This window comes from Apteryx mantelli, chromosome 4 (genome assembly GCF_036417845.1).
Source record: "Apteryx mantelli isolate bAptMan1 chromosome 4, bAptMan1.hap1, whole genome shotgun sequence".
Taxonomy (NCBI): Eukaryota; Metazoa; Chordata; class Aves; order Apterygiformes; family Apterygidae; genus Apteryx; species Apteryx mantelli.
In genome coordinates this window covers 47,179,314-47,202,152 of record NC_089981.1, presented here as the reverse complement: position 1 = coordinate 47,202,152, position 22,839 = coordinate 47,179,314, and the positions used below count along the sequence as shown (strand labels likewise).

The window sequence follows — 22,839 nt, the reverse complement described above, 5'->3', positions numbered from 1 at the left end:
GCAGTAGCTTTGGGTGGGGGAGTAGCTTTTTATTTTGGAGCTGGTGATGATAGCTTTACTTCTTTTCAACAACTTTAGCTCTACAGTGTACAGCTCCAAGGTTGGGGGGAGGGAGGAAGTGGATGATGCCCCACATCACTGTCAGTTCCCTAAAATGACACAGCAGAGAGCTTGGTGAGCACCACTGCTGGGCACTAGGGTTAGAGAGGCACCATGGCAAGATCTGATCACCCTTTCCAATAAAAGGTTAGTCAGCTGAACTCAGCAGCATTGTAAAATCACAGGCTCAGCTGGCATCACAAAAGCTCAGTACCTCCATTTTTGAGGAGTTTGTTTTCCAGTAATTTAAGACAGCATTAAAGTTTAGTTCCACATGTTCTATAATCTTAATCTAATTGAAACATGGACATCATCCACAGTTTCCTTAGTGAAGAGTATTTAAAAAAATATTAAATGTACCTATTTTTCATATAAAAAGAGACCCATGACAAAGCAAGATGAAGATGTCCTATACTGTTGTTTTCTTCTTGCACAGAAGTAATAGTTTAAGAGCAAAACAGGGGCAATGCTTATCTTCTAGAGTTATCAGAACATATGCGCATTCAAAAAGTGGTAGGCAAGCTAATCAGTAAGGAAAAGCAACCAGTTACAGGAAAAGGAGATGAGTAATAATAGAGATGTGAGCAAAATCAGTGCTGTACTACAGAGGTAGTTACACATAGTGCATGCAAGTGATATAGCCACTGATATATACAAAACCAAGATATATACAAAACATTTATTTTTTCCCCCATTTAAGTTTATAAAAAATTGTTTGAGCTTGACATTTCAGCATATTTGATGCAACAGAAGAATAAACTCTATTTGCTCACAATTCTAGCTATGAGATTAATTGCTAAATTACCTTTACAGTCACTGCTTCATCCATAATAAATCCAGATAGGAGGAAAGAAATGTAGAAAAGCTAACAGCAACACCAGCTTTGAAATCTGAGATACTAAGTGTGCCTCAGTAATACTTTTAACATCTTTTAAGCATTATAGAGAATAATAAATCAGAATAATTGTTTTATTAACATCTGCTATTCAACATGGAAAAGAAGAAAATTGTACCTGTTCACAAAGCATCCAGCTGGTAACTTGAAAAATCACTTTAATTGTGACCTTTTTTAAAGTTATATTCTGAAATTATGCTATTCCATAAGCTTTGTAGTTTCCCCAAAGAGTTTGAATATTTTTTATTCTCCTAGAGATTCCCTGCTACTCCATAGTTATGCAATTAGAAATGCTGAATAATTGGTCTACTAGTTGTTAGAAGATTTAAGGATTGGTTTGGGGAAAGGGGCAAGCAGGTATCTACAACTGTTTTAATTACCAGTAGAACATTTTGAAGTTTGCAATCCAAAGAATGCATTCTGGTGGGGAAGTCTGACTTAAGTTACAAGGAGGCTCTCTGAGCATCTTTTTTCACTTACATTTTCTCCTTTAACATCTTTTAGTTCAACAGACTTATCAAATCTACTTGTTGAAGATGCCTTTGTTCAAAGTCAAGAATATCCAGTCGATTCAAGAGTTAAATGAAAATATTATTAAGCAACTGGAGGTAATTCTAAGCTCCTAGAAGTTTAGAACTTTCGGCTCATTGGATGAGTCAATCACTAAAACATTATGCTCAGACACATTAAGAGGTCTTATTCAAAGCTCTTTGGATTCCACTAGTAATAGCAACCTGACACGTACTCTAACGCACAGATAGCATAAATATTTACATGAGAGGAACAGTATTTACAGTGAGCTCTTAAGTATTTCTGATTTCTCCTAAGCCACAGCTAGTCCTCTACGGTTTCCGAGGGCCTGAGCCTTTTTCTTTTTTCTCTCCTGCTCGTGCTTCTCACGCCTTTCTTCCCTGAAGGGGAAGAGAAAAATAATCAAACTGGAGGTCTAAGTAGAGACACAAGCAACCAAAAGGAATCTTAAGTTAACCAAGGCTTAGCATACATTTAACCAAGCTTAACACATGTTTTACCAACATGCTGCATTAGCTATGGGCAGAGAGCAGTTCCATTTTAGATCAATTCCAAACTTCTAGACAAATATTTTCCATTAGAGATACAGATCTAACATCGAAAGTAAAAACATGTCTATTTTCACAGCTGCTTTCTGAGATTAAGATAAATGTCCAAGTGCTAGGATTAATAACTTTCATAGAATAAGAGTCTGTATCTGATTCATAGCTTCCTTTCATCTTTCTGGCCTTCCTGATACTAGACTACTATTGGAGGCAAAAATTGCTTTAATACAACAGTATTCTTTCCTGAACTATATATTTAAAAATATGTAAAAAGTCAAGTGAATCATCACATTAGCTTTTTATGAGTAATGTTCTTTAAAATGATGTTGTACTAACCTTGTCTGGAGATGTGGCTGCTTGTAATCTTTCTTATATGAAGAGATGTTGCTGTTCACAGACTTATTTAGCACGGTATTTTCTTTAAATTCTCCCCAAGGTTTTAGTCTTCCTATAATTTAGAGGCAAAGAGGCCAGTGAATTAGTATAGTTCAGTGCTTAACTTTCTTATCCTGAATATTACACTATCTAGCTTGTTTTGCTGGTTGCCTTTGAGGTTAAATGTGAACATCTTCAGCTGTATTATGAGTTTCATCAGTCCGTATCTGGTGAGTAGTTTTCTGGATAACAGCCTTTACATAAAGAGCAAGTCACCGCTTTGCTTCTCCAACAACATTGCACTTTTCTTTATAGAATAAGGCTTATTCAAAAAGCCCTCATTTCCTGTGCATACGTATGTTCAGAGAAAGACGAAGATGTTCATTCGTGCACTTACATGAATAAAGGTGACAAGGGCATGTTCTTTGGTAGTATACGCTTTTCAAAGCCTCCCTATTTACAAATTTAACGTCAACGCACAAACCATGAAATTTGCGAACACCGTGTGGGAATGCAGCATTAATCAGGTATGCAAAAAGACTGAGCAACTCTGTTACATCACGGTTTGTATCAATGTCTTATAAGCACTTTACTGCATGGGATATACTGAAAGCAAATGGCACAAAATCACAATACCTTTATGGGGCTGATATCGAAGTGGCCTTGAGAGACTGGCTTTGAGATCAAATGTCTTCTTTGTGCTTGTGGGTTCTGCAGTCTGAGCTGCAAACTTGAAGGGGGTGATAACTACAAAAAGCATCAAGATTATCATATTTAATAAAAATAGCAAGAGCATCCTTGTACATAGCTAGGTGGAAAGTGCCTGTGAAGACCACCTTACAATTATCAAAACCCAAAAGGCCATAAAATGCTACCTTCAGCTACCTTTGAAGGCAGAATTCCACAAATATTGCACATTTGAAATGGGGAGTTTTCAGATTTAGAGGAAGCAAGAGGTGCAGAGTAGCATCCTTTCTTGCTCTGATTTTAAGTAGAGTGCCCTGGCAAGCAACAGATCTGCTGCACATCAAATTGGATGCAGTGATTCTTAGTTTATGCCTAAGTTGTAGGCACAGCTGTGTAAACCGTATTACACATATCATTTGCTACAGAAATGGACTATTTAAGTTGCATAATTTTATACTGAAATTTAAGGTGTCATTTATACATATTAATTCCTCAGTCAAGTGGTTCTCAAGGCATCTTAAATCATAATCTCAGACTGCATTTGGAAAGTAAGTTTCTGTAAATATTGTCCTTATCTTCTCAAGAAGAAAGGGAAATGGCAACAGATTCTTCCTGAGCCTATTCATTATTCTTTTGGGATATGAATCATTACTTTTATAAAAAGAATTTGGGTGCCACAGTACAACTTTGCAATATGACTAGGAATAGCACATATTGCCCCATGTAGTTTTCTTATCCTTAAGAGCAAGTTGTTTGTTTCCATAATCTCTGTACTCTTATTTGGTAACCCAGGCAGACTTTTCACACACAAAAACAATTTTCTGGAACACTTCAGCTTCAGATCTGCAGTAGGTCTTTCCCCTTCTCCCCCCACCAAATTTCAATATTCTCATACAGCAAAGCAAGCCGCTCTGGGCTCTTGAGCTGTGCTAACGTACTTCTGATGCTAGTGTTAGCTGCAGAGATTCTTAGTAATAGGAAGACTTCTGCTTTTTCTTAGAGCTAGGGTTTTGGATCACAAGCCAGCTAGGGTTGCTGAGGGTGATGATACCAGGTTGTCCTAAGACACAGCTAGATGCCTGGTGTATATCCCTTTTCTGCAAGGGGAAAGATGAGACCCCTGAGAAGGAATCAGGAATCCCTCTCACAGAGGGGAAAAGAATCTCCCTGTATCTGTTACACAGAGCTTTTGCTATGTAGTCCATAAAAGTCCAGAAAGGTTTCTATCCCTCCCATCCTATATTAGTCTCCTCTGCAGGCAGCTAAGGCATTTCAGAATCTGCACAATCATTGTACCCTTAGTCCTTAGCACCTAAGCATTTTAGTCAAAAGACACAGGAAACTGGAAGAAACTACTGCAGCTTCTAAAAAAGAGTCATGAATTAGAGAATTAAATAAATCTTCCCTATCCTAATTTCATGTAGGTCCAGGTTTTAATTTAAGTATTCAATAGGAAAAAAGTCTTGATTTGAAAAATCCAGATATTTACCATCCACTTTTCCCTTTGATGCAGTCAGGTTATTACTTCTTGCATTTCCCTTGCTGTTTTTCCTACTTATGACTTTGCTGCTCTTCTGGCTATCAGGTGTGCAGACCTCCTCCAAGTATGGAGACATTCTAGATGGAGTTTTAGTAAGAGAGCGCTTGTGCTCATTATCTCTTGTGGCTTCTGAGAACCTGAAAATTATTAGAAATATGAAGACAAAATTAGTTATCTATGTGGAATGCAAGTGACACAACATTTGGTCCTTTTGCATTCTGTCACGTTTTACAGGTACAAAGTTATTGCATATAAGATGTTCACAGCTAATGCAGCAGCCACACTAAAGATACCTTTGCTGACGGTTTTCACCTTACAATCCATCATTATCGGCAATAAGTACTATTAAGATTTATAGGAAGCTGACTTTCTTGATATTTTAGAGAGCAAATATATTCAAATGCAGTAAGCTGGGAGATTCCTTCACCGAGAGATGTGGTTTACTTTACATTTCGATTCTGTAGTACAGCATTATAAAAAAAGTAATATTTCCTTTAAAATAATTTGAGTTTTCGAAGTCAGAAGAAAAGATAAAAGAAAAAGAAGTAGCCAGCTGAACTTCACAACTCATTGAGAATAAGCTGAAAGCCACAAGGTATGGAAAGACAGTGAGTAAATATTGAAGAAAGCAATGTTTTGAAGGCTAATAAGTTATGGATAAAGTGCGGCTTGCAAGATCTAGCTCAGCACATCTTTGTACAAATGGAATAGAAGTGTTGTTGTTTTCCGTTTTACATATTGCCAAAAAATCAAGTAGGGCCGCAGTGAAGAGAATAAACATCATTTAATAGGACACTAAAGGCAGAAAAAAAAAATATTATTTTCATATACTGTCATCTTTATTGACAACTAATACAATGGAATCAGGATGAGGAATAGGAAAGAGCATGGGAATTAAAATTAGTACATTGAAAGTTGAAACAAAGCTAGTAAGATTATGTGCTTGATTTTGCATGGACCAGGTAATCCTTATCTCTGAATAGCAAAAGAACTGGCATGCAAGAGTTACAAGCCCCATAACTATATTTTTTTCATTAAGGGTTGTCAACATTAAAAGTAGTACTATTTGACTTGAGAACAACAGGGAAAACACAACATTATTCAGGGACATAAAAAAAAAAAAGAATAGTCACAACAACTAGAAACTTCTTGATATGCAAGTGTTTTGAATAGCTCTTAAGAAAACATAAAGGTTATCAGAAAAATAGATAATGCAACAGATCCTTGTTAAAGATAGAGGGTTAATCTCAAGTAAGAAGGATCAGGGCAAAGTGTGGAATATCTTAATCTGGATTTCAGTCATTGTGGAAAGTTAAATAAATTGAAGAAAATGGGGATTAATACAACAATTGGAAGCCAACCAAGAAATAGTAAACAATGAATTTTGCTGAAAGAAAAGCACCTGAGCAGAAAGGTATTTAGTAACAGAATACCATAAGGACTGTTCTTTCAATCCCTTAAGTGTTTTTGTTCAGAACATATTAGTTTACTACTAGTTTTTCTTAAAAGTTTATTGATAACAAAAATTCAGGAGACATTAATACAGCGGAGAATTAGATTACTGTGTAGGAAGAACAAAGAGTCCATCTTGTTTTAAGTGGAAATTTAATTTAATAGCATCAAGTATGAGCTCATTCATTTAGGAATTCATCGTGACTTTCTGGTGTCAATTTGCTTCCCATCTGTTAGAAACAATATGCTTATATTAGTTGATCACAAGAACAACTAGGTAGCATGGGTCCCAAGGTAACATATTTGTTGGAAAAAAACCAAAAAAACACAACCCCCCCCCCACCACCACACTCAAATAAGCCATCTTGGGTATACTTCAATCTACGTATACCTTGATGGGTAAGAGAAACCTGTTACCATTCACAGAGGTCCATTATGAGACTCACCTGGAATACAGCATACAAGTCTGTTAAGTCATCTCAAAGATAAATTAACTCAAATGTAAGAGACAAAAAAAGAGAAGAAAGTGAAGGATGAAAGAGGCAATATGTAAACAGTCAGGTTTAAACCAGCCATGAAGTTAGGCTGGAAGTTAGAAATCAGAAATAGTCTCATGTATTTCAAGTTTGGAACAGAGATAAAGTCATTCAAATCACAGTCAGTGTTTACTGTTTCATGTATATTATATCAGATTGCTGACTGATAGTTTTGGTTTGTTCTTTTTACCTGACATTCATTTTGGTTGTTGAGAGGACAGAAGGATTAAATGAAGATTTCTTAGATAAAATACTCCTATTTGCAGTGTTCAAAGAACTGCGTGGTGAACGTCGGAGGTTGCTAGGAGTGCAGGTGGTAGAAAATCTGCCTCTCTCTGGATTTGGGCTGAATAAGAACTTTTTGCCATTGGAATGTTTCTGGGGAAAAGCAAAGCATGAGTTAGCTCATTCCACCAAAAATATATTAGGAAGGCAGCTAAGAGGAAGGAAAAAATACACACAATGAATCAAAAGCATACATGCAATCTTTTCTGCTTTCAAAGAAAAAAAAAGGAAAAAGATAGATCTATTTTAAATGTAAGAATTTTAGCTATTATTAAAAAAGTGATCTGAAAAACACACCTTAGAATTGTTGTTACGTGGAGTGCCTTTTTCTGATACCCTTAAATGATTAGTTTTTTTGGCCAGCACCTGCCAAAAATAGTTTATCTTAAGTACATATATATACACACATTGTGTCTGTCACAGAAGAGAGAAGTGTAACATTGAGAAGTGTTAGGATTTTGATACATTGACATTAGCTCTTATTCCAGTAGTTCTAACGCTGTTCAAGTCTGCTACACCCTGAAAGAGTCCCTATTTTCAGTTCTCACATATACAAGTACAAAATACAAGAACTGGCAATCAGGGCCACCAAAAATAACATAAAATCCATATAAATTAAAGGAGAGTTGCATGCAGTCATTGGATTCTCCTTTTTTATGCCTTAAAGAAGGAAAGAATAATGTTTAACTCCTGCTTTTTGAAGAATGATTCATCCGCCACAATTCAGTCATAAATAAAAGTTTCAGAAGATGCTCCACAAAGCAATTATGACACAAACAGTTATAACTAACTTATTAATGTCACTTCTGAGTAAAATATAACTATATATAATAAAAATATAGTTAATATAACTATACAAATTATATAAATTTTTTTATATAAGGCACATACGTATAACAAGTTATGTAGGACTCCAGTTCAGTGGAATGCTATGATCAGTGAAATTGCATGTATACATGAAAACTACCTAGAGCTCTAAAGAGTTCCTGCAGGACTTTTAAAGAGAGCCTTTGTGGAGGTAAATGAACATTGACTCTGAATTTTAAAAGACCATGTGAACAGTGGATGTCTTCCTGTGTCAGACCTTACCTTGACTTCATTGAGAGAACTGCTGCAGTTTTCAATGATTTTTTTTTTCCTCTCAATGTAGTCAGCAATAGACTCCATTTTCTTGAAGTGAGCCTCATGTAACTTTTTGAAGTCTAAGAAGTTCCAAAAATAGAAAGAGTTACGTATCTGATAAGTTCCTAAGAAAATTACTGTTAAACAGAACAGAAGAAACTTGCAACACCTATCACGAGGGGCTGGGAAAAAATATAATGCCACCTTCAAAGAAAGACTGTGTATCCACACACGATCAAACACAAAATGAAATAGTATCTACTTCACCAACTATTTAGCTAGTTATGTGGTTATGTGCTGCATGTTCTACAGAATTCTCTAGTTAAAGGGGGGGGGGGGAAGCTTCCTTTATCTGGTGATCCAAAAGCTTTAAATGCATGTCTGTATCTTACACAGTGATCAAAATGAGCAAATACATGGTAATATACCACAAGAGAAATATTTACATAGTGAAAGCTAAACAAGTAGGAAGCACAGCATGTCTTTCTGCTCTTTGTTGTTTTGACCACTGCGAATACAAGCATTATATCCAGAACACATCAAAACACTCAAACCACTTTTAGATTAGGTACCCAAGTCATTTACTACAATAAATATACAAGAAACTATTGGAAAATAAGCCTCCCAATATAACCTTCTGGAGCTTTTTTTTTTTTTTTTCTAATAATTTAAAGACAGAATGTTTTCTTCGAGTGAAAAAGAGAAGTTTGATTCATAAAAATTGTAAGGCAAGCCTTCCTTCATACACAAACAGTACATCTATTTATACAGATTAAGGGCATCTTACTTGGTGTGGTAGCTTTCATTCCCATTTTCCCAGACTTAGATCCACAGCCTACATATAAAGGGATCTTCCCTCCTGCAGGATGAGCTAGAAGAGCATCACCTGGGGCAGCAAGATTAGGCAAGGTGGTTAGAACTATGGGGCATTAATTTAGTGTCATTAAAGCCTGTTTTGTAAAGCTACCTAAACCTCAAGATATACTTTAGAACACATGCTTCTAATCTCCTCAGAGTAACTCTTTGCTATGAGAAATAAAAAGTCAACTAGAATGAGTTTGTGCTCAATCTCTGAAAAGCCTTTTAAATGGTGTATGTCAGTAATGACATGTCTCAGTGAACTACAAGCCCAACACGAATCTGCAAGTCAAGCTAGGTTATTTTATTTTGAATTATTGTTTCCCGTATTCTGTACGGAGAATTAGCAAGAAAACTGCGCTTGTTACAACTTTAAATTCACAGAAGGTCCTTATCTGCTTAATAAGCTAGCGATTTTTAAGTTTTGACACCCGATAGAATAAATACCTTTTGGCAAACTTTTCAACCACTGACTTACATACACACAGAGTATGAGGGGTTTTTTTTGTTTTGTTTTTTTAATCATTTCTGCTCTCAGGTCAGCTTTTTTTAATCTTATCTCTACCTGCGTTTTTAGTATAGTATTAAATTTACGTTTTTATTTTAGTACTTTAATTATATTTCATCATCAAAAAAAAAAAAAAATCAACTAGACTTCAGTTTGAGTTCCGGAAGTAGGAAAAGAAAAATGAAGCACGAGGAAGAAAGTTCTCCATTTCTTGCCTCTTCCAAAGGGGCTGAGTAGCATATCAGTGGTATTCCTAAAGGCACTGATCCTAAACAAGGTGCAAGATTCAAATACACGCAAATCTTTGAGAACTCCTTCATAAAAAAAAACAACAACAAAAAAAAACACCCACCCACCCACCCCACAGGACCACAGTTCTCAAGTCAAAGCCAGCAGAACGGCTACACTGCGAACTATGTGGACTTTCTTTACAATACATTAAGCAAACAAGTACACAAGCTCAAATTATACAGATTCTTTTTGGGTATCCCCAGTAAAGTACAACTGGTCTATCAGATCACCAGACATTTCCACAAGATCTTGGTGGACACAATCAGATGCACTTTTTTGTTAGTAGTGGTACGAAGAAGTACAAATGACTAAACTTACTCTTTTGGAAGTTTTTAACTTACATTCCACTCCACTTCTTTTAGTAGAAGTCTTCTCTGGTTGCTCTTTCTGCCCCATACCCATGCCTGAATTCTCAATAGCTCTCTTTTTAGTTACTGGTTCATCATTTTGGAATACCTTCTGTCCCTTTTCATGCTGGGGCATTTCATTTTCTTTCATTTCTGAATGCTCCTGTGGTTTAAACATACTTCAGTTAGGCAGATTGTTCCAACTGGATATCAGGAAAGACTTTTCTGAGGACAGTCAGTGGAAAAGGCTGCCCAGAAGGGCTATGCAGCCTCCATCCTTGGAGTTTTCCAAGACCAGAATAGATAAGGCCCTGAGCAACATGGTCTGACCTCATAGCTGATCCTGCTTTGAGCAGGTTGAACAAAAGACTTTCTGAAATCCAACCTGAATTATCCTATGATCCTATCGACCTGCACAGCTATAGCATTTTAAAATAAAATTGATTTTGTTGGCAAAACAAATTCACTGGCTATGTTACTTTTTGCTACTGTAGCTGTGATTACTGTAGGCTTTTGCTTATTCAGACATCCCAAGAAAGACTACCACCTAAATATGATTTCTCTTCTCATGTCCCTCCTCTAACTTTACACCAGTGAAAGTCTTTCATACAGCTCTGTCTCAATTCTCCCACTACTTGCATGTGTTTTAAGGGAGGTGGTGGGGAATCTTACCCTCCATGAAAACCACCCCTCTCTCAGTCATACAACCCATACTTAAACCACACACACCTTTCTCCCCCATCCCTCCCCCAAACAACCACACCAACACACTCACCATACACTTTGAAATTGAGAGGAATGGGAAACCTCCAGTTCACTAGAGCAATTAATCTGTCTTGTTGCTGGTCTTTATATATAGTTCTTCAGAAAATAATCTAAGAGTTATTTTTTAAATAGAAAAAGGAATTCATATATATATGTATATAGGCGATTACAGAGTTTCTGTGAATTTTTACTACATAGGAAAGTGAAAACAGACTGATTTTAGGTAAGTTTTGAAACTAGTCTAACATTCAGGTGAATACTGTGATGAACCAGTGGATATATTCTGATAAAATATTTTGAATTATGTATTCCTTAGAGGAATTAAATTTCTTTTCTTCAACTAATATTACTTTCCTCCGCCCCACCCCCCCCAGCTGAAAATTTACAGAAAGAACAAGTTATCTATTCATTTTGGAGTAGCACATAGTCAAATTAGTCCAAAAAAGTGCTATAAAGCACAGAGGACCAATAATACTAGTAGGTCTGCATACCAAAAAGCAAATGTTATTGTTAAACAGTGGTAAAATGAATCAATACTCTGTTTAACTTATGCTTCATTATGTGTGTTGGGGGCAGGGGAGGGCAGGGCAGACACACCTCTTTCTCAGCAGAAACTCCTGTATTTTCTTCACTGCTATTAGTTTCCTCATTGGAATTGCTCTTTTTTCTGGTTGCTTTCTTTTCTTTTCCACGTCTTTTTGTGATAAAACACACTGGATCAGGCATAAATTCCTCCTGACTGTTCAGTTCATCTGATTCAATGGAAGCAGATGCGCTTTTTTCAGAGTCCTGTACCAGATAAACACCATAATGTGTAACACATTTGACATATACATATATCAGATACTACAAAGAGACAGATATAGTATTATTATTGGAAAATGCATGCTGTTTAGTAGCACAACAATTAGTGGATGATATCTAGGTTTCCTTAAATACCAAAACTGATTGTTGGAAGACTCGGATAAAAAACTATGGTTGTTTCATTATATGCATAATATTCTATGAAGGCATTAAAAAAGCCTAATATTTGATATTTGAAACTTGACTTGCATGATGCTGTGATCCTCCAAGATTTTATATTTCTATGGAATGATCTTAAAAAGAGAGAGAGATACAACATTCTACCACATTTTTCATACAAGACTGTAATCAGATGCTGGAAAAATATATATTTGTGTTGTTACTTAAGCATGTATCAAAGCTTGGTAAAACTAAAAATAAACTGACAAGGATTACAGAAGGATTACTCCCCATGTTTTAAAAGAAGCAGATAAGGGAAACATTTAAAGTGTATGATGTTTTAAACAGATTCTAATTTAATTTCCATTTACTTTTCATCAAAGATGAAAAAACATTGCCATACTCAATGAAATGATTTAAATTACAAAAGAAAAAGCTTTAGGAAAAAAAATTAAGAAAGCAACATACTAAGAGATAATTAAAGGAAACATCCTAGTTGTATCTCTGTTGTTGTAACATCAGTAAGTAAATTGTAGTAGATGTAAAAATGCCTGGATGAAAGGAACTAGATATTCTTCTCAAAGCATTTTCTATTTGGTGCTGACTAGCATTTGAAGCTAAACAGACAAGAATTAAGATTTGGTCAACAGAAATTGAAGCATTAGTGTTCACAGAGGATAATTTTGTGCTTACGCCGAAAAGCGCATTGCTATTTTTGGCAGTGGGAAACAAATCAGCCTTCAGTCATACATGGGACTACTTTAAAGCTAATACCAACACATCTGTTTCAATTGGTATGCAAGTACATTAAACTAAAGACACTGTCAAAAAAAAAAAAAAAGGAAACAGTATTTTTATTAGTTTGCACCATGTTAAATACAATCTTTATTACATGCCATACTTTACAAGGGTAGACATATCTTTCTTAAAGAGAATAGCTAATTTCTCATTATTACCATATTTTCATTTTCTTCTTTTGTTCCATGAAAGTGTTGCTTCAGTGCTTTCAACAATTTGTCTGCCTGCAGAAAAATCAAAACATATGAACCAGAGATTACATTAAGTGATCAGAGACCTGCACAAATCCAGATAGTAGCCTAAAATCAGACCAAGACAGCAAAGCATTTGCTGAATCCAATAAAACAGAACTCTTAATGCATGTCTGGAGCCTCGTTAAAGTCAGTCAAATTTGAGAACATACTTAAGGCCCAGGCTAAATATGTAGCATACACTTCACAGAAACACAAAGAGATTTCCTTGAATAGGTTTCTTCTGGTCTATTTTCTAGAAAGTTTGATTGTTCTAGGATAAAAGAGACTATTTTAGTGGCCTAACTGAACACAAATAAAACTGCATCTGATTTCTGCAATAACTTTTTCCTCTTTCACACAACACTACATGCAAAGCAATCTTCTCATCCCTTCTGTATGTTCACAGCAAATAATAATAAAAAAATTACACCATCGATGTTTTAAGCTACGAATAAAAGACTTCTAAATATTTAACTGGAAAGGTCAGCATAAAATCAAATCTGAACTAGAAGTTAAGCACAAACTAGAAGCTACGCACAAAGTAACCCAGAACCAAAACCCCAAGCAGAAGTCTCAGCCCTGTGAGGACAACTAATCCTTGGTCCAAATTACCACTTAAGTAGTGGATTTGGGGTGTTTTTGTTTGTTTTTAAAGGTTGTATGTCTTCTTGGACCGGTAGTGCAGGCCTGACTTCTGCTGAGGGAGTTACCAGCAGTGCCTGCTGAGATCAGGCCAGGCTGGTTAACTCTCATATGTCTGCAGGCCCCAGGCAAAACAGATGGGCACATGCTTTAATTCTTTTTTTTAATTCCTGTCTGTAAATCAACAAATCCACTCTGGTCCCTTAAGGCTCCCCATGGTTACCGGCGGCAGGAGGGCAGCCTGACCGGCCGGCACACTGCGGCCACGGCGGGGCTCAACCCGTCGGGGGACGCGCTTGCACACGGCTGCGGGCTGATCCCGTGCGTGCGGCAGCCCTGTACTTCCCCGACTCGGTGCCTCTGGAGAAAGGGAGCCCCGCATTGCCAGCTTTTTCTGCAGGCTTACACCCGTTGTTGAAGGTGGCAAGAAACACTCCAGCGTAGAACTACCGAGCTATCAGCTCCACACTGCAGGCCCGAGCTGCGCCTCCGTTAACGCCGCCTCCAGACCCAGAAGGGGACGAAGGCTTTCTCCTCGCGGCGGCCAAAAGCAGAACAGCGACCGCGGGGCCACCCGGGGCGCGCTCCTTGCACGACGCCCGCCTCCCCCGCTTCCGCTGCTCGGACCCGCCGGGGCCCCCCGCTCCCCCCCGGGGCCACGCCAGGGCTCCCAGCCGGGCGGAGAGGCAGCTCCAGAGCCGAGCCTGCCCATCAGAGCGCGGACGGCGAAGAACGGGTAGCCCGGAGCTCCCGCCGGCCTCTCGCTCGGCCCGGGCCGCAGCAGCAGCACCACACGCCCGCCCGCGGCCGGGGGCCGCCGCCTCGCCTCACCCGGAGGTTGGCCTTCAGGCCGGCGGCCTTTGCTATCCGCTGGAGCTCGATGTACTTCAGCGAGTCCAACTGCTGGAGCGAAGAAAGCGCCATGGCGGCGCGACCACCGCCCGCCTGCACCAACCGCCGCGCTTCGAATCTCGCGCTCAACTGACACGGGGCGCCTTGCCCCGCCCCCGCCGTTCGAACTGGCCCGCCGCGCTCTTCCATTGGCTGATACAGGCGAAGGGGCGGGCCCGGGGGCAGAGCAACCACCAATGGCGGCCCAGCCCCTGGGTTGTATTTTTTTCAAACGTGATAGGCGCTCCCGGCAAGGGGAAGCCCTGCCCCCTCCTGCCTGATTGGGCGGTGGAAGGAGCGCCCGTCGCCCATTTCCCAATGGCCTCAGGAAACGAGGATTGACTTGTCTTTCACCCAGTGGCAGCGCAGAGCTGTGTGCCACTCTCCAATGGGGAGGCCGAGAAGGCGGGTGCCGCTCTCGAACTCAGGGCGGGAGAAGATGGCGGTGCGGCGGCGGCTGCAGGAGCTGTTTCAGGACCCGCAGCTCGGCGGCGTCATCACCGTGGAGCGGCCGCTGCCGCTGCCGCCGCCCGCGGGCTCGGCGGGGGCGGCGCGGCGGCCGCGGCCGGAGGAGTGGGCCGTATTCCAGTGCCGCGGCTGCCGGGCCGTGCTGGGGGACTCGCTGCACCTGTGCGCGCAGGAGGAGCGGCGCCTCGGGCTCCTCGCCTGCCTCAGTCAGTGTCGCCGGGGCCAGGGCCGGGGCCGGGCCGGGGGCGCCGCCTGCCGGTAGGGCCCCAGCCAGGCCCAGGGCAGCGGGCAGCGCGGCGTCCTGCGGAGCGACGGGTGTCCGGGCCGGCGGCCGGGGCGATGAGCTTTCACTAGTGCGTGGAAACTTCCACCCGCATGTTATAAGGAGACCTGTCGTGCGCCTCAGTGGGTCGCCGCGTTGCCTGCTGAGCCGGGGGCGCTGGGGTGACCGGCGATTGCGCTGGGGAGCGTGGTTTTCCAATGGCTCTGTCTTTCTTCGCAGGAGTCACAAATGACGTCGCTTGGGAAGAGTCGCTAATGATCGGCCTTGAAGGAGCCCTCCTCGGGTGGTAGGTAGCGGCGTATCTCTTGCTTCTGGCATCAGGTTTTAGTCGTCAGCTGAAACGTACAGACAAAAATAAGCCTCTTCAAAGTCAGAGGCAAAGAGTTCCTAAAAGTTTTCTAGCTTGTGCACCGAGATGTCTCATGGAATCAATAAAGTCCCAAGTGATTTTTTTGGACCTGTACTTCATAACTTTCAACCAAAAAATCTTTCGCACACATATAGCTTTAATTTTCATCAAAATCAAAAGAAGTTTTGCCAGCATTTATCTTTGTTAGTGGAGAGAGAGGAACATTTGAGCAATGCAGGAAAAGGTAGCCTAGCCTTTAACTCTTTTTCTTCCACTCCTGCCTTATAAAGCATATATCATCTAAATTAAAGCATGTCTTTTTATATATTGAAAGTGAGTAACTTCTGCTGTTCTATTCATTAGCCAATCAATAAGAGATAGCTTTGGTAAATCTGGAATTAGATAAAAAAGAAGTAAGATATTACTTGAAGACTAGAAGAATATTTGCAAATTTGGTGAGAACTAGCAGAATCGGTATTGTATTTAATGTTGTTTAAAAAGTTATTTCACAAACCACAAGGGCTAGAAACTTTCTGAAAGAAAGATTTGCGTTTTTCTCTGCATGAGGCAATAATCCATTTTATCAGGAGGAATTTTTTCCTCTACCTATACAGCCTATCACATATAGAGGTTTGGGCACAGGCATATTGTACTTTTTTACTGGTTAAGTCATATTTGACTAGTATAGCTTAAGCCACTCTGTGGTAATGATCCTTTTATGTTCTTCCCTGACTGCAACTTCACTTATTACAGAAATTACTTCTTACACAATATGCTCAACTTCTGATGTTCCCCTTCTCTCTGTGATTGTTTATATAGAGAGAAAAGTAATACTACACGTTTTGTTTGCTGTTTTGGTAAAACTGATGATCTGATGTCCTCTGACTAGCAGGCAGTATCTATGTTTTTAAAAGCTTCTGTTTAAACATATTATTTTCCCTTTTCTCCTTTCAGCACTTTCAATGCATTATCCTGTCGTTCATGTGGCTTGATTGTGGGCTTCATTCTATATTCCACTTTCAGTGATCTGGCTTATCTCCGAGGCTTCTTCTGTTTCTTCAAGGACAGCATCCTTTGGTGAGTATGCTGTCTTATTATGGTAAATGACTTCATAGGAGTTTGCAAGTGATTAAAACAGCTGTTTTACTTTTGACTGAGTGCATTGGTTTATGGGTTTTAATATTCTATTTAAATTGCTCATGTTGGCACAATTCCATTTGATTTGCCTTACACTTTTAAAGGGTTCTCATGTAATTTCAAGAATTAAATTTAGTTGTTTGCAGTTTGAAATCTATTTCACTTCCAGATCCACTTAAGTAATGTAAGGTTTCAAACCTGTTCCATGCTAGATTGAAGACTTGATTATAGAAACTGTAAATTACTTTCAGTTGATGGTGAGAGATTTTATGATTTTTAAAGTAAAACTATTGTTATATTTTAAATATTTTCATAATGTATTGACTACTTTTGACAGCACTTTTAGATCTGCTTTAAAATCATCTTAAATAATCTGTCTAAACAATGAATGCAACCATGTTATTTAAAAAGTGTTTTTCTTGTCTTTCCCCTTTCCCCACTTGTCTTCCAGTTATCTCTTAAAAACTAAAATGATAATAGAAGCCTCTAAGGTAAATTTTCCTGCTTTGAGCCTAAAGGAAGAACTCGGAAAAGTAAGGTTTCTACATGACTTTGTATGTAAAATGTGAAAAGTGTCAAGTCTTTTTAGAAATCGGTCCAAAAATATTGATACTTTTTTTTTTTTGCTTTTTTGTTTTTAAGTGCAGGTGATGTAGAACATATTGAATTATAATGTAGCTATGATGCATGCACAGAACATACAAAACATTTTTTGTAACAACTTATCTGCAAAACAAATAAAGTTCTAGCTAACTTTCTGACAAGTGTGTTACCCTGTAGTGAATGTTTATGTTTTTGTGGTACCTGAATGTCATCAAGAGAGAAGGGATTTCTCTGCATCTTGAAAAGAGAAACCCAGAACCGTTCAGTAAGCATTCAGCTAAGTATTACTAAGTGTATTGTCTCTAGGATTGATAAGTCAGTGTTGCAGAATAAAAAATACCAATTTGCTGATTTTAGAAGAATTCTAGCACAGTCATATTTCTGGCTATGTGAGCTCAAAACAGCAGCAGACTCTTGAAAATGTCCACTCTCTGAACTAGTTTTGGTAACAAAAATTCTTGAGAGAATTAGTCCAAATCTTTCCATTTGTCACAGAACTACCCTTTTTGGATATCTTAATGTATTAGGCAGCAGGTCAACAGATGCCTTCTACAGTAACCATGTCTCTTTCTGCTCCCTTTACTAGCTGTTCGTGAATCTAGCCTTTCTGGTAATCATGTTACCTAGGGAGGAAAGAAAAAAAATCTATGCTTTGTTAGCAGGTCATACATTTGTAGCATTTCTTTAGGGAAATAGTGCTTGAGTTTCACTCCAAATCCATACTTTATTTTTATGTATGTTTGCCATCTGTTTCCCCGCTCCCTTCTTTTACACTCCCTTCAAAGCACATACTCCATCCTGAGTAAAATGTAATATAGCAGATGAGTATTTTTAGGTGTACTCCTAAGTGAAGATGAAACAGTCTGTCCAGATCTTGTCAAAAAAGTTATCTGGCTTTGCTAAACTTGTAATGAATTAACCGGGAAAGATTATGTTGGTCATGGTAAGGCTTCAGCAGCTCTGGCTGCTTACTTAAGTGGAAAATTTCCATGCATCTCTGAAAGGGGTTCTGCTGACACACATTCATCTCATGTGTAACACAGGCCTCTGATTTCGGTGCTAGTTTTGGCTATACTAAACATACAGTATAGAGATAAGCAATATTAGATACTAGTGATACAATAGAGCCCAGTATCATTTTCCATCTTGAAAGTCAGCTGCTTTTTAGCTACTGAAGGTGGGGTATACATCTTTCAAGGACCCAATGTTAGGACAACATTTCTCTGTTTTTTTTTTTATTATTATTATTCTTTTTTTTCTAGCTAAAAGAAAAGCTTGTGATGGTCCACATGCGCCTAGAATTGCTGATGAAGAAGCTGGAGGAATTGAACCAAAAGAATAATGTGGCAGAAAAGCAAAGCACTGCATCAGATGCAGCTGGCCTCATGCCAGGATATGCAATAGTCAAGATGAACAAATAATGTGCCATTCTGAAGAACTACTGGAGTTGTTTCTGCATCTCTGCAGGGTTTCTTCATTATGATGAAATAATGCACCAGAAAAGGTCAGAGACTTAATCTGTCACTTTATCTGTGTATAGAAAGAACTTATGCTAAAGCGTGTCTCTTCAACCTGGTGGAAACACCTGAAAATCTTAACATCCTGAAGCTATGCTGTGAAAAACAAATAGCTCACCCATACAGCACAGTACTCTCTGAGGCAGTAGAACCACTGCTGTGGTTCTCCCTAACAACTTTAGGGGAAAAAAGCAGCCTTCAAAAAGCTGAACTCAGGTTTTGGGGACTATATAAAACATGCCAATAAGGTGATATACAAGAGGAACCTTTATAAAGTAAACCTTCTTACAGATGTCTAAAATTTTTTGTCCTACCTTTTCATATAGATACAATGTTTATGGCAGCTAGCTGTTGGTCAAGTGGTTTGTTAGCTGCATCAGCTATGAGAAGCACTGCTAAATGGCGTCCTGATAGTTCTTTTAAGCTTACTTCTGTGTGTGGCCTGCAAAAGGGGCCAGCCAGCATGTCATAGAAGTTGCACAGCATGCTCGATGCTTGGGCATGGAAGGCACTGCTAACTGGAGCAAGCTTTCACACTACAAGTTCAAGCACAGTGCAAGTGCCTGCCAAGTCCTCTGGAAGAGCAACTCCGTGGCTCCACTGGACTGGGTCAGTTTGTCTGCTCCATCAGCCTCAGACTGTGGGCAACTACTACCTTTAATAGAACTGAGCCCATCTCTCTGAGGCTGAAGCCATGAAACTAAGGAAAGCTCTTTTCTCCTCCCTTCCCTTCTGCTCAGTCATGGGAACACCTCTCTGCTGAAGCTGCTGCCTTCCCTTGGCCAGTCAAGATGTTTCACAAAAAATAGAAAGGGTACTCATCAGCACTTCTGTTAGTTTTGCATAGGTTCTGCTCCTCTGCAAACATTTAGAAACTCATTTGATGGAGAGGAAAGAATGCTACTCACCCCTTGTTATTGGGACAGAACATCTAAGTCCTTAATTCCCGTTAGTTGGAAGATTAAGGGTTCTTTTCCTCTCCCTCCTGCTGCCTAAAAGTTTGATGTTTTAAAGCTTCCACTAAGCTTAGTAATTGCCTGTAATAGTCTAGAGAGGAATGTATTTACTTGATTGACTTAATTCTGATGATGTGATTTGCCCTCCCCTACTTCTACTTCCACACAGGAGTGGCAGATTGTACTCCATGTATCATGGTCTTAGTTGTTTTGATCTATTTGTAAAATAACTCTTGTAATTGACTGGAAGGGAGGGGATAAAAGTCACTGTAAGGCACCCTGAGGGTTTAGATGGGCAGCTGGTATTTATCCTACTACTTATGTACAATGTGCTGCTTTTTTGTTAACAGTTCTGGGTGCTCTCAAAGTTTGTTCTGATTGAGCTATAGCTTAGAATATCAACTGCTATCCTGCTGGAAGAGGAGCAGGTCTCCTTCAGTTAAATTATAATACTACATGCTACCTGAATGACTATTATTGCTAGTTTTAGATCTTTGACAGGCATGAGTGAAGAAATGCAGTGCTTTTCAATGACAGCTAAATTCAAGATATCAAAAGGAACTACTTGAAATAAACATTACGCTCCTGTAAGATATTTCATTCTCTGTAATGATAAATGTTATCCTCCCTAAAGAGAGCTCTAGCACTCTTATCCAGGGAGCTGTTCTTTTTAGTTGTCATTGTATATTCATGTAAGGTTGGAATTGCTGTATTTGATTTACTTCATTATTAAGAACAAGGAATTTTTTATAAAGCTGTTGTACAGTGACTTCTGCACTATGTTTAAGGGCCCGTTGGTCTTTAACTGGGGTCTTGTGACAAAACCCATTTTGTACAAACATTCCCCCATCTCAGGTGAACATTTTCAGTTGTATAACTTCACTTTTGTCTTACTTTCTAAGTGACAGCCTTTTTGTTGTTGCATCAGTCTAAGAAACATGATTGATAATGAGACTAATTACTTCTGCCCTTTCATTCCGTTTTCTGCATTGACTTTGTTTCTTGCTATATACTTTACATCTACTCTGTGTAATGTAAATAGTGGTAAAGTGTCTTGCTTCATGTTTAATATTCTAGATGCAGGAATCGTATTCACTGAATTTAGCTAAGCCTCCCTAAGTGGAAAAAAGCTGTCAGTTATATTTGTTATGATTTTACCTTTACAGTTATAAAGAAGAAACTTTTTTTTAATTAAAAAAAAACCCTGAAATTCAGAAATACATATTATATAGATCACGTGTACTATCATGAGAGTCTTGAGTTGACTTCTTTTACTTAGGTTATAAGATGTTTGCAGCAAAGACCATCAATTTATCTTGTATATGCAGATCCTGGCTTATTATGAAGCATTGCATTAATGATCATTCCTTGCATTACTTTGCTTGCTTAGCATGAGCAACTGTCCATGATTTTAAGCAGTTAATGAGTATGTGCTAAGTAATAGCTGGTAAACTTTCTCAGGCTAATATTAAAGTACATTTCACTAACCTTTGCAACTGGAAATACCTCAGGTCTGTTGAGTCCCTCATGTCTAGTTGTCAAACAATGCATTTTCTCAGCACTAGCTATAGCCTGATGTACCTGTTGGCACTAATAAACAGCAGTAAAATGCCGTAACTAAATTCCTGTTGAACAAACAAACCACCTTAATTTATGGAACATAAAGTAAATGCAATGATATCCTCAGTAGTTTGAGGTCAACATTTACTGAGATACCAACTTAAACCTAAGGGTGCATTTTGAATTATATGATGCCTAACCTTTTCCTGCTGAAAGAGTCAGCTTTGGATCCCAGTCTGGCCCAGATTCAGATTTCTCTTAATTTACAGTTGATCAGTGAATATTCATTTTCTAAGTGGAACCTAATCTCTAGCTAGGCATCTTGATAGATGTGTTCTTACTTTTTTAAGTGCAGCTGGACCAGTTAGGCTCAGGAAGGATAGATTCTATTTAAATGAATACCAACTGCTTAAAAAGCAAGTCTCAAGGTCAGGCCACAGCTATTTTTATTCTTATGTGTGCTAATCTGCAGCTATCTTCTCTGGAACTCTATCCCTGAAGACCAAAATGAGCAGAAAATGAAACAAATTAGGTGGCTGAGCAGGCTACTGAAGCAACAATCTTACTTATCTTTTATAAGCTAGTGTAAGGGTTAGCAATCCATAACAGGTTTTGGGAGGCATGGCCACTTCAGCACACATGAGGTGGTATCCTGCTACTGTGTTACAGCAATTTTGAAAACTGCTCTCAGCAGCAACTGCGGGGAAAGTTGTGCTTGCCTCTAGGCTGTCACATACATAACCACCACAGAAGAAATTTTGGGGAAATATAATTGCCAAAACAACAGAAATGTGTGAAACAGTTTTTCCCAGTGACTTATTACTGTTTAGTCAAGCTTTTATACAAGCAACAGAAGTTTTCTGCTACCATCTAAAACAATCCTTAAAGCTTTTGTTTGGTAAGTTGCCCATCTTAATATGATTCAAGTGACAATCTTCCTTAGCTGCCTCCAGGAAGTCAAGAGAACTCTTCTGCCTGAAGTCTCCTGGAACAGCTGGACCGAAAGCAGATATCAAGCATACATGAGTTAGTCCAAATTTTTAAACTTTGACAATGTTATAGCAAGTGACAACATGTCTTAGAAGTGGAAGCAGTTAGCATCTCCATGAAGAGGCAGTGTATAGTAACTTGGTTAATTTTTCTTTTGAACAAATGACACATGAAGTTTTTAGTGCGTTCTCAGCCTGTGCTGCTTTATTGCTAAAAAAAAATTGTATACAGGTGCAGAGTTTCCAAGTTCATTTTTAAACAGTTCCTCTTTACAGTGTCAAAAGAATAAAATCTTATCTTGAAATCCCCAAAGATGCATAGATATAAAAGCAAGCTGCCTTTTGGAAAAACTTCAGAATTCACAGGGAGACATTCTTTTACTGTTACCATGTAAAATGTGTGTGCAATGGGAGTACATAGTTCATAATGATACCAATAATTTCTTCCACTAACCCATGTGAGCATGCCATCAGAACCTCCGTATAAGAAGTGTTCTCTAACCTGGTTTTTAAGTATTAATATAACTTTTAAGAATCTGCTACAACTGTCTAATACTTCTCCTCTGCTGCTACATCATACTTTTCAAAAGAAGGATAGCTTCACTGAAGTCCTA

General features: G+C 38.8%; 2 protein-coding genes across 4 annotated transcripts; one reads left to right on the top strand and one right to left on the bottom strand.

Moving 5' to 3' along the window:
* Nucleotides 1-759: 759 nt before the first annotated feature.
* Nucleotides 760-14,436, bottom strand: NUSAP1 (nucleolar and spindle associated protein 1). Of its 3 annotated transcripts, XM_013959474.2 has the most exons (12): nucleotides 14,304-14,436; nucleotides 12,756-12,821; nucleotides 11,434-11,625; nucleotides 10,066-10,234; nucleotides 8,855-8,953; nucleotides 8,035-8,147; nucleotides 7,243-7,311; nucleotides 6,851-7,038; nucleotides 4,622-4,809; nucleotides 3,082-3,192; nucleotides 2,407-2,518; nucleotides 760-1,905 (listed from the first exon to the last, which is right to left on the bottom strand). In XM_013959474.2, the coding sequence occupies exons 1-12, from the start codon at nucleotides 14,394-14,396 to the stop codon at nucleotides 1,818-1,820; spliced, it is 1,488 nt and encodes a 495-aa protein (XP_013814928.1). In that variant the 5' UTR covers nucleotides 14,397-14,436; the 3' UTR covers nucleotides 760-1,817. The 3 variants fall into 3 exon arrangements, with proteins under 3 accessions (XP_013814928.1, XP_013814929.1, XP_013814930.1); XM_013959475.2 differs by lacking the exon at nucleotides 7,243-7,311; XM_013959476.2 differs by lacking the exon at nucleotides 8,855-8,953.
* Nucleotides 14,437-14,787: 351 nt separating this feature from the next.
* Nucleotides 14,788-20,430, top strand: OIP5 (Opa interacting protein 5). Its single transcript, XM_067295560.1, has 5 exons — nucleotides 14,788-15,037; nucleotides 15,334-15,400; nucleotides 16,418-16,540; nucleotides 17,052-17,133; nucleotides 18,466-20,430. Exons 1-5 carry the CDS (start codon nucleotides 14,803-14,805, stop codon nucleotides 18,622-18,624), a joined length of 666 nt encoding a protein of 221 aa, XP_067151661.1. The 5' UTR covers nucleotides 14,788-14,802; the 3' UTR covers nucleotides 18,625-20,430.
* The last annotated feature ends 2,409 nt before the right edge of the window (nucleotides 20,431-22,839 follow it).

Coding starts and splice junctions, on each gene's coding strand:
- NUSAP1 (XM_013959474.2), bottom strand. CDS start 14,396: ATGGCGCTTTCTTCGCTCCAGCAGTTGGACTCGCTGAAGTACATCGAG. Junction 7,312..8,034: donor GTTCTCTCAATGAAGTCAAG/GTAAGGTCTGAC, acceptor TATTTTTGGCAG/GTGCTGGCCAAAAAAACTAA. Junction 2,519..3,081: donor TCGATATCAGCCCCATAAAG/GTATTGTGATTT, acceptor TCTAAATTATAG/GAAGACTAAAACCTTGGGGA.
- OIP5 (XM_067295560.1), top strand. CDS start 14,803: ATGGCGGTGCGGCGGCGGCTGCAGGAGCTGTTTCAGGACCCGCAGCTC. Junction 15,401..16,417: donor GAAGGAGCCCTCCTCGGGTG/GTAGGTAGCGGC, acceptor TTCTCCTTTCAG/CACTTTCAATGCATTATCCT. Junction 16,541..17,051: donor TTCAAGGACAGCATCCTTTG/GTGAGTATGCTG, acceptor CTTGTCTTCCAG/TTATCTCTTAAAAACTAAAA.